The sequence below is a fragment of the Panulirus ornatus genome, chromosome 8 (assembly GCF_036320965.1).
Source record: "Panulirus ornatus isolate Po-2019 chromosome 8, ASM3632096v1, whole genome shotgun sequence".
Lineage (NCBI taxonomy): Eukaryota > Metazoa > Arthropoda > Malacostraca > Decapoda > Palinuridae > Panulirus > Panulirus ornatus.
The window spans coordinates 36,062,342-36,074,097 of NC_092231.1; the positions used below are offsets into that span (position 1 = coordinate 36,062,342).

General features: G+C 44.2%; 1 protein-coding gene across 1 annotated transcript in view; it reads left to right on the plus strand.

The window, feature by feature from the left end:
• The window catches only part of LOC139749899 (uncharacterized), a 43,528-nt gene extending 35,593 nt beyond the window's left edge, over positions 1-7,935 (plus strand). The window contains 2 exon segments of the mRNA XM_071664296.1: positions 6,293-6,719; positions 6,721-7,935. Coding sequence (XP_071520397.1) covers positions 6,293-6,719; positions 6,721-7,799 — 1,506 coding nt within the window. The 3' untranslated portion in view covers positions 7,800-7,935.
• The last annotated feature ends 3,821 nt before the right edge of the window (positions 7,936-11,756 follow it).

Here is an 11,756-nt window from a genome sequence, read left to right on the forward strand (position 1 = left end):
CTTGCACAATGAGGATTATACCCTGATGTCTATATACAATATTGACCCCGCCACTACAGACACCAGACGTCCACAAGCAAGTCATATACTAGTTGGAAAAGTATATTGACCTCCGCCTCAATTACGGCCTGTGACCTTATCTCGGGGCTTGTTCCATGTAGGGCAGGTAAGGTTGGCAGGTCAGAGCGAGCATGTTCTAGAACACGACAACAAGAACTCTCTCAGTACCTGGCTTCTGGGTCACGACAGTCGCCACACACACATTCCTCTTCTAAGACTCTGCCATAGAAGGCGTTCGTCCCGGTCAACAAAGTACGTCATGACTCTCTCTCTCTCTCTCTCTCTCTCTCTCTCTCTCTCTCTCTCTCTCTCTGTACTAGCACTGTGACCATGGTAAAAATCTCTTTCTCATATACTCATTATCTTACTTTTCTCTCGTCGACCTCTCTCGTCGTCCTATTTTGTCTTTCTTTCTCTTACACATAAAACTACAACGCCCTCGAAACAGTGACTGGCACCATATCTGGACAAGACAAAGCAACCATCAGATTCACATCCAAAAAGTTTCATCCACTCCACCTTAAGCCACGCCTCACCTGCCTGGTTCTTCCACCCTCTGAAAAGCAAATATAACAAAGATGTGAAACCTCACAAAATAACGCACTCAGGACAATCACAGTCTGCCTAGCAACATCACCCAAGAACAACACGATGAAACAAAAGATCCTCCCAATACAGTCGCACATCAGCATAGTCAACATACACTTCTATTCAACAGCGCTGGACCCCTCTCACCCAAACCACTCTATAACTGACCACCAGCTCCAAAGTAGAGGTAAAACGGGTTTCCGCTACCTCACACTTCATAACCTCTACTCACACGTCCCTCACCCCACCCTCGTGTAGTATAACAGTGGCAAAACACATACACACTGAACTAACCCGAGCACAAAACAACCGATCTCCCAACTTAAATCTTAAAACTCCAACCCACTGGACGTACACCCATTATCAGAAACCACACTCTCCAGATATACACACGTCACACTTCCCAGACAAATACGAGTCACACTTTCCTGTCTACGCCTTGGACATCACCCATCCCTAAACTACAAAAACCACGGCAAAATATCTCAGAACCATTCATGCCCATGATGCAACTACCATAAGGGAGACACAGAGCTCTAGCTACTCAGTTCACTTCACTATCTACACATCATATACGTACACATTACAGCAGAACACTGTATGATCTGTGATCACGAACAGTGTACGTGGCCAGCTTCCTGAGTGCTGCAGGAACCTCATAAAGATAGAAGGGATACCATGGGCAAGTATGCAGTCTGTTGTGGATGAGAGAGCTTGGGAAGTGAGTCAGTTGTTGTTCGTTGATGATACAGCGCTGGTGGCTGATTCGGGTGAGAAACTGCAGAAGCTGGTGACTCTGCTGGGAATTCTGCAATCGTTCAAGAATGTGTGGAAGGCGAGAACGTTATCTCGGAGAGCAAAAATGAGTATGTTTGAAGGAATAGTGGTTCCAACTGTGTTATGTGATTGCGAGGTGTGGGCTATAGATAGGGTTGTGCGGAGGAGGGTGGATGTGTTGGAAATGAGATGTTTGAGGACAATATGTGGTGTGAGGTGGTTTGATCGCGTAAGTAATGAAAGGGTAAGAGAGATGTGTGGTAATAAAAAGAGTGTTGTTAGGAGAGCAGAAGGTGTATTGAAATGGTTTGGTCACATCGAGAGAATGAGTGAGGAAAGATTGACAAAGTGGATGTATGTGTCAGAGGTGGAGGGAACGAGAAGTGGGAGACCAAATTGGAGTGAAAATGGAGTGAAAATGGAGTGAATGGAGTGAAATGGAGTGAAAAATGTTTTGAAAGATCGGGAGGGTCAAAAGGAGTGCAAGGAATAGAGTGAATTGGAACGATGTGGTATACCGGGGTCGCCGTGCTGTCAATGGATTGAAACAGGGCATGTGAAGCGTCTTGGGTAAACCATGGCAAGTTTTGGGGGCCTGGATGTCTAAAGGGAGCTGTGGTTTCGGTGCACTGCACATGACAGCTAGAGACTGAGTGTGAACGAATGTACCCTTTTTGTCTTTTCCTAGTGCTACCTCATGGGCAGGGGGTGCTATTTCATGTGTGGCGGGGTGGCGACGAAAATGGATGAAAGCTGCAAGTATGAATATGTGTGTGTATACGTTAAAATGTATAGGTATGTATATGTGCGTGTGTGGGCGTTTATGTATATACATGTGCATGTAGGTGGGGTAGGCCATTCTTTCGTCTGTTTCCTTGCGCTACCTTGCTAACGCAGGAGACGGCGATTAGGTATAACGAAATAAGAAATGAATGAATAAATATATCCAGTTTAGTCTCCCTGTTCTTGTTTCTCCACTTGTGACACATATATCCTCTTTGTCAACTTTTCCTCACTCATTCTTTCCATGTCCAAACCGTTTCAGCAGACCTCCTGCTTTTCAACCAAACTCTTTATATTTCCACACATCTCTCTCATCCTTTCACTGCATACTCGATTAAACCACCTCACACAGCATATTGTCCTGAAACATTTCATTTCACCATATCCACCCTCCTTCCCACAGCCTTGTCTATAGTCCATGCCTCTCGTACATATGATATTGTTGGGAATACTGTTCCCTCAACATACCCATTTTTGCCCTCCCAGATAACGTTCTCTTTCCACACATTCTTCAGCGCTCCCAGAACCCTCGCCCCCTCATCCACTCTATGATTCATTTCCGCTCCCAGCCATAACCACTCCCATACATCTAAAACACTTCACTTCCACCAGATTTTCTCCATTCAAACTTACATTCCAAATAACTTGTTCCTCAACCCTGCTGAACCTAATAACCTTGCTCTTATTCACATTTACTCTCAACTTCCTCCTTTCACACACTTTCAAACTCAGTCACCAACTTCTGTGGTTCCTGACTCAAATCTGCTACCTGTGCTGTATCATCAGCAAACAACAACAGACTCACGTTCTAAGCCCTCTCATCCCATACAGACTCCATACTCACCCCTCTCCCCAAGACTCGAAATTATCTTCTTCACCATAAACAAATTGAATAACCATGGTGACATCACATGTACCTGCCTCAAATCATTCAAATTGAACAGTTTACTCTCCTCCCTTCCTACTCGTACTCATGCCTTACACCCTTGATAACAGCTTCTCACTGCTTCTAACAATTTTCCTCCTGCACCGTATTTTCTTAAGACCTTCCTCAAGGCATTTCTATCAACCGCATCATATGGTTTCTCCAGATTCATAAATGCTATATAGAAAAAAAAATCCATCTGTTTCTCCAAGAGTTTCTCACACATTCTTTAAAGTAAACACCTGATCCACACAACCTCTATCACTTCTGAAACCACACTGCTCTTCCCCAGTCTGATGCGCTGTACATACCCTCACCCTCTCGGTCACTACCCTCCCATACAACTTACCAATATACTCAACAGAACTTAAAGCTCTAGTTTGAGCACTCACCTTTATACCCCTTGCCTCTGTACATTGGGACGCTATACATGCATTCCGCCAATCCTCAGGCACTTCACCACGATCCATACATTGAAACTCCTAAGTAACCAATCAACAACACAGTCAACCCTTTCCCTTATAAATTCAACTACAGTACCAGCCACCACAACCGCCTGCAGCATTCTATCTTACGTAAAACTTTTGCCACCTCTTCTCTCTTCACCAGACCACGACTAATTTCGCGTACCATCCCAACCCAAACACCATATCATCAAACATATTCAACAGTCCCTTTTGCCCCCTTCACCGATGTTCCTATTTGTATTCTTGCTTTTCCCACATCGTTAACCTCCTTCCAAAATATATTATTCTCCCTAAAGTTTACTTTACTCACTCACCTCTTGCTTCTTCATCTCTCACCTTTTGCCACTCTCTTAGTATTTCTTTTCTCAGCTCGAATCTCTTTTCCAGACTCACTCACTCTCACCCACTCTCCACTCACCAATATTGTTTCCTCTTTGCCAAGAACCTGTACAGATGTTCACCATCGCTTACAAAAGATAGTGATCAGACATCCCACCATCTGCCCCTCTCGGAACACTTACATCCAGATGTCTGCCTTTAACGCGCCTATCAACTGATATGTAATCCAATAATGACCGCTGACCATCTCTCATACTCACATACGTATTTTTATATATGTCCATCTCTTCAAACCACGTATTCCCAGTCACCTGTCCTTTTTAGAACACACAACTCCACAAGCTGCTCACCATGTCCATTTATAGTGTTGAATACTCCATGCGTCCCAGATATACCCTCAGCTGTCACATTACTTACTTTCGCATTCAATTCCTCCATCACTCATACCTGCTGACACACTGACTCAAATGCTGCCAAAACACGTGCCTATCATGATCAGCTAATAACAAACCATCTCTAGACATCCATATACGTGTGTGTGTGTGTGTGTGTATATATATATATATATATATATATATATATATATATATATATATATATATATATATATATATATCTTTTTCTTTCAAACTATTCGCCATTTCCCGCATTAGCGAGGTAGCGTTAAGAACAGAGGAGTGGGCCTTTGAGGGAATACCCTCATCTGGCCCAATTCTCTGTTCCTTCTTTTGGAAAATTAAAAAAAAACGAGAGGGGAGGATTTCCAGCCCCCCGCTCCCTCCCCTTTTAGTCGCCTTCTACGACATGCAGGGAATACGTGGGAAGTATTCTTTCTCCCCTATCCCCAGGGAATATATATATATATATATATATATATATATATATATATATATATATATATATATATATATATATATATATATATATATATATATATATATACTACTTATGTACGTTTTGCATATATATATATATATATATATATATATATATATATATATATATATATATATATATATATATATATATATATATATATGCAAAACGTACATAAGTAGTGACTGTACATGGGATGCAAGTAAAGCCACATGGAAGCAGAAAAAGCGAACTGTCGAACACTTTCGTATATCACACTGTCAAGATTGTGTACGAATAAAGAGAACCAGAATGTGATATACCATCCGTCACAGGGTGGTGTAGGTAAAGGAATCAAGGCTCAGGTCCTCGCATTCTCCGTTACCTTATGGCTTTACCTGTGCGTGTGTGTGTGTGTGTGTGTGTGTGTGTGTGTGTGTGTGTGTGTGTGTGTGTGTAATTGCGAGTGAAAGTGAGAGTCTTCAACAAAGGGGCAAGTATGCAATCTGTGAGGGATGAGAAGTGAGTCAGTTGTTGTTTGCTGATGAAACAACACTGGTGGCGGATTCGAGTGAGAAACTGCAGAAGTTGGTGACTGAGTTTGTAGTGTGTGAAAGTAGGAAGTTCACCGTAAATGTGAATAAATGTAAGATCATTACCTTTAGCAGGGTCGAGGGACAGAAGAGTTTGAGGTTGGAGGAAGAAAACTTGGATGAATCTGGGAGTAGATAAGGCAGCGAACGGAATCATGGAAGTGGAAGTGAGTCATAAGGTGGGTGAGGGGGAGAAGGTTCTCGAAGTGCTGAAGAATGTGTGGAAAGAGAATTTTTTTTCTTCGCAAATTTAGGTATGTTTGAAGGAATAGTAGTCCTAACAGTATCATATGGAAGCAAGGCTGTGTGGTGGAGGGTAGATGTGTTGGAAATTATTTGTGAGGACAGTATTTGGTGTGAGGTGGTTTGCTCGAGTAAATAATGAAAGGGTGGTAATACAAAGAGTGTGGTTGAGAGAGCTGAGGAGGGTGTGTTGAATAATTAGGACATGCACAGAATGAGTGAGGAAAGATTGACAAAGAGGATATAAATGTCAGAGGTGGAGAGAACAAGTATAACAGGGAACCAAATTGGAGATGAAAGGATGAAATGTAAAAGATGCAAAGCGATCGGGGCCTGAACATACAGGAGGGTGAATGGAGTGCACTGGTTAGAATGAACTGGAACGATGTGATATACTGGGGTCGACGTGCTGTCAGTGGACTGAACCTGGGCATGTGGAACTTTTGGAGCAAACCAATCAAAGGTCTGTGGGGCCTGGATGTGGATTATGAACTGTGTTTTTAACAAATTGCACATGACAGCTAGAGAATAAACGTGAGCGGATGTGGCAAGAAACACTGAGCTTACAAAGTTATAAATCCACTCCATTAGCATATAATACATTAAATGTCAAAATAAACCTTGCTGCAGCCACATTATCTAATACCATGGTCTCTCCTCAGCATGACTGTCTGCCACGGGTGCACACAGGAGACCTGAGCGTCGTGGAGGAACGACCTGGGCTCTGCTGCGCCCTCTACAACCTTTGCTGTTTCAGGGAGACGTTAAGAATCTCATCCAACAGGAACAAGAAGGAAGAACCAGTCGACTTCCCAATCTTCCATCGTTTCCACGTCAATCCCCTGCAATCCCAAGCGACGCGCATCACTATGCCTGGTCTGGTAACCCGCTCGCAAGCAGAAACCAGGAAAAGTAGCTCTCAAGCCGCACCATCAACGAGGAACAATCCAAGCAGTTTGAGACGCAGTGATCCGCGCCGGCCACAGAAGAAGACGGTGACCAGACCTCAGTTTCAGCGGCCACAACCACCAAAGAAATCGAGTGCACCCCGGTTGCCACAGCGACCCCAGTTCTTGAAGAAATCTCATACTGATCCAGAAGTTAGATCAGCCTGTTGAGGAAAAAACAGTACAAAGCGGTTTGGATTCAACAGACCTTCAAGCAGAGGCAGCAAAGACCGAACCTGTGGAGACAGAAGAACCTCAGGAAACCGAGAAAGCGACAGAAGACCAAGATGGTAACGAAGAAGGTCTTCAGGGGCAGAAGAAACCAAAGAGCGGACCAAGGCTATCGAGCTTACTCCTTGGAGGTAGGAAAGAAGTAACTGGTGCCCAAGAAGAAGAGGAGGCAAGAAAAGAAATCGATGATCACCCAGGGGTAACACAGAGGCCGGCAAGTGTTCCAGTTGTCGAGAAGAGGAAGAGCATATCCAGAGAGCCAAGCACCGCAGGCGTACCTCAACAAAGGGGTGAAAGACGACGACCCAACACCTCCCAACAACCAAAAGTAACACGAAAAAGGTTCCGGGGCTCAGTTGGGACCAACCAACGTCAGGCGGGCAAAGAGAACACAGGTCGAGTCCACAGACAGCAAGAGAGACGCGGTCGACCTCAGGGAGCTCCAAAACGACAAGTTGGTCGGCCGTTACCAGAAAGACAAAACCGACCTCAGGTTCCAGGTAGTCAGTTTGGTAGAACCCCAGCGCCGGCAGTTAGTCGGACCCAGTTTGGTAGAACTCCAGCGCCGGCTGAAGAAAGATTACCCGATCAACCAAGAGTAAGTGCTCAAACCCCAACGAGTGAAGGAAGGGTGTCTGTCCAAGACCCAGTGGCACAAGGAAAGACAGAGGGGAGACCCAGGATCACCGAAATAGACAGTGTTGACCGACTTCAAGTAGATGAAGAAAGTCTGAAGCAGCCCCACACTGAGGCAACGCCAAGTCGCCTTTCCACGGTGGCAGAGGAAGTAAAATTACCTAGTCCACCCGGACAAGTTGAAGTAACTCAGTTTGATCAACCTCAAGCAGAGGGTAAAACACCTCAGGTCTCTGCCATCAGGACGGGTGGCCGGTCGCTCATAGCTGATGAAAGGGTCATCAATCGGCCGCAGGCAGCTGCGGAAAAAGTTACCAGCCATTTACACGTAGCTGTAGAGAAAGGCCATCGATGAGTCTCGTACTGGGGCAAAGAAGGTAGATAACCTGCCCACGGTTACCCAGCAGACTGCCACTGAACCAACCAAAGTGGCTACGGAAGCAGTTGTTGAGCAGGCCACTGAGCAGTCACAATTGGTCGTTGCAGAGATGACTGAGCAGCCTCAGGAGGCCATGGACAAAGTAAGTAGCCCGTCAGAAGTGCCTGTGGAGGAGATAAGCGACTTGTTGGAGATGGCTGTCAAGGAGGACACTGAAATGTCAGAAACGGCTACAGAAGTATCATTGGACGAATCTCCTCAACTGGCAGACTCGGCAGCTGAAGGATCAACCCCGCCACAAACCAGGGTGAGTCCAAGCTCACCAGGTAACGTTCAGGTAGCACGATCTAGGAGTGGTAACAGCTCCCCAGCGAGGCAGACGTCACGCACAAGCAGCAACACTCAAGGAAGACAAAGGTCAGACTCAAGAACTCAAGCAACACGTGAAAGGTCAAGCACAAGAAACCGTCCCCCAACATCCAGGGGAAGATCGGGTGCTACGGAGAGGTCACAGTCCTCCAGATCAAGAAGACCAAGCTCGAGAGACAGAACAGCAGCATGAAAAACCAACATATGAGTAGGTTCGTCTAGGTAGGGAGGCCGTTCCAATCCTCATTAGCTCTATACTCAAGGCATTAGAACTGTCTTTGGTGATCCACATTACAAGTAAATGCTTTCCAATACTATTTAATTGGCCGCTCAAGGCTCTAGAGATGATCATTATAATCACCGTACATAAACGCACTGACTGACCTGTTCTGACTGAGACGGTACAGTGAAAATCACAGCTCAAACCATCCTGGGTTTCAAACGTGAAGATGACTGTTGTTGTTGTTGTTGTTGTTAAATACAACTGCATTTACCCGTGACACACGTCTTTGTCAGCGACTTCAATTCAGCCTTGCGAAACATTTATGAATTCTGACAACCTGACATACATGTGAATGGAGTGATATCAGAGACAATATAAACCGCACATTAAACCTGTTACAAATGTTTTTGACTGTGTGTTTCCATATCTCCCACCGTTCCTACTATTTCAACTTGACGTTTGTTAAGCAGGTTCACGCTTAAAGAAAAATCCAATACAGATGAAAAATACAGAAAAATTGAAATTGGTGTCTGCAACTTTTTTTTCTGGTATTGCAATATTCTACTTAATATGGTGTTACAGTCACATATGATGAAGTAATATTACACTGATTCTTCTTTTCATGGTAGCCGAGATAACCTGATCATGGCCATCTCATAAATGCTATAAATAAAATACTTTATATAAATCATTGGGATTACAGTCTCATCAAAAAACTATTACTCACTCAAGCGGGTTCCCATATTCCCCTGCTGCTGGAAGTAGCGCAGCCTTATCCTACAGAGGCTCCTGGAAAGAAATCCTGTGTAACATCAGTATGATGATCAATCAAAAGTAATTATTTTTCATAAATGTTTGCCATTTTCCACGTCAGCGACATAGCAAGCAAACAAGGAAATGGCCTCATTTGCTTGCATCCATTCTCGAGCTTTAATGAATAGGTACCATATTTTCTTGCTCGCCGTTTCCTACATTGGGGAGATAGCGCCAGGAACATTCCTTACCTGTCGTGTGTAATGCAGCGAAACCACAGTCCCCACAGACCTTTCCGTGGTTTATCGTGGCTGCTACATGTGCGCTGGTTCAGTCCACTGACAGTACATTGCCCTCTGTAAACCACATCGCTCCAATTTACTCATCACGTGCAGGTCTTTCACCCTCCTGCATGTTTAAGTCCTGAGTGCTCAAAATGTTTTTCACTCAATCCTTCCATCTCCAGTTTGATCTTCCTCTTTTTCTTCTCCCCTACACTTCTGGCACATATATATTCATAATTAGCCTCACTCCTTTTCTCCACATGCCCAATTTCAGCATGCACCCCCTTCAGCTATCTCAACCATACTCTTCTTATTGCCACATACCTTTCTTGCATCTTTATTTACTTAGTCGATCAACCCTCCTCACAACATATTGTCCTCAAACATTTCATTTTCAACACATTCACCCTATTCTTTAAATTTTTCTCAAAGGCCCGCACCTCGCATCCACACAACAGAACTACCATGCCAGCAGTAAATGGTTGAATTCCTCCCATACAGATAGTGGGGGGGACTGAAGCCCTCAAGTTCTCCCTTCTCAGTTACCTAGAATCATCTCCCATCCCACCCATATTCCTGACTGCTGTTCTAATATTCTGGGGGAAGGGGAAGGGGTCTACTCTAATCCATCACACTGTAATTGCATAATCTCGCCCCCAGGTCGTTCATCTAATTACACTTTCATAAATGTATTTACCTTACCAGTATTTTCTCCTCCACCAGCCCTTAATAAATTAATCATAAATAACCATCTCTACAAAGCCGACTGGAATAACTTACAAAAATTCTTTTCCAACTTTCCTTGTATAAATCAGTCTCATATATTGACGATTCTGTCCCCACCAAACATATAGTGAAGGTTATTGTTGCGGTATTGAAGGCACTTATCCCCTCTTCCTCCATGACAACCTCATTCTTTTTGACCCTTGATTAAACCATTCCAGTTCTGAGACCATTCAGGCAAGGCATCAGACATAGTATGCTTGTTAAAATTCTCCTTATGACTCCCATTCAGCGTTTCATGGCTGCCCATAATCATTGCAAGCATATTATCCATGAGGCAAAGTGTTTCTTTACTCAAAGGAAGTGCTATAACTTCTTGTAATCTCCTGATGGGTCTTTCTGGTCTTTAGCTACAGGCATCACTAACAATTTCCTTTGGTCTACGTTTCCTTTCACTTTTCCGTTCTGACGGTAGGCAGCAGACAAAGTAACTCTCACTGGTTCTCGTTTCTCCTCTAAATCCACCTTGGATGACTAACATTTCTTCACCCACTGATGTTCCTCCTACTAATCCTATGCCTCTTCCCATAATCTCTCTTTTAACTGTCGAGAGGCACTTCTCTCTCTAGACATAAGGAAGGCTTACGTTCCTGATGGCATCCATGCCCAAGTACTGAAAGAGTGCTTCTGAACCTGCACCTGTGCTTGATATTCTATCTAAAAACCAGAACTCTTCCTCCTTAGAAGCATGCGTTGGTACATTCCATCCCTAAGAAGGGTGACTGTTAATACCCCTCTAACTATCGTTCTGTTGCTTTGACATTGACCATTTCCAAAGTCTTTCAATACTTCAACTCACATATTCTCACCTTGAATCTCACAGTCTTCTCTCTGGTCACCAGTAATGGCTTCCATAGAAATCCACGGGTGATGTTCTTTCCTATCTTACTAATATCTGGTCATCATCCCTGAAAGATTTGGTGAATCCTACGAGGTTGCCTTTGACATGTCCAAAGTTTTTGACAGGTTGTGGCATCGGGGTCTCATCTCTCAATCCTTCAGAGCACTCATTCCATCTCCTCTTCACCTCTGCCTGTTACCACTCCTCCATTTGTCCTCTTTACCAATGTACACAATTGTTCCTTTGTTTTTGTTTTTTTCGTGGTTTACCGTGGCTGCTGCATGTGCGCTGGTTCAGTCCACTGACAGTACATTGCCCTTCAAAAACATTTTATCAATCTTGCTGAAGTTTGCTGATATCTGTACACACCAAACCTCATTTGCCCTCTTTTTGAGCCCCTGAACTTTCATTTTGACCAGTTGCTCTCTCTTGTACATCTCCCAATCACATGAACTCCCTTCCTTGTTAGTGCCACCCATACACCTTCCTTTTCTCATTCACTAGCAACTTTACTTCATCTCATCACTTACTACCCTTTCTCACCTGCCTACCTCTTACCTTCCGCATACCACACAATTGACTCACACCAGCCTGACTCCCTGTGGGATGTGGCTGACCCTCTCAAACCACAGCCTCAGGAACCACTCGGCTTCACCCTCAGGGCAACTGAGTGGCTAATC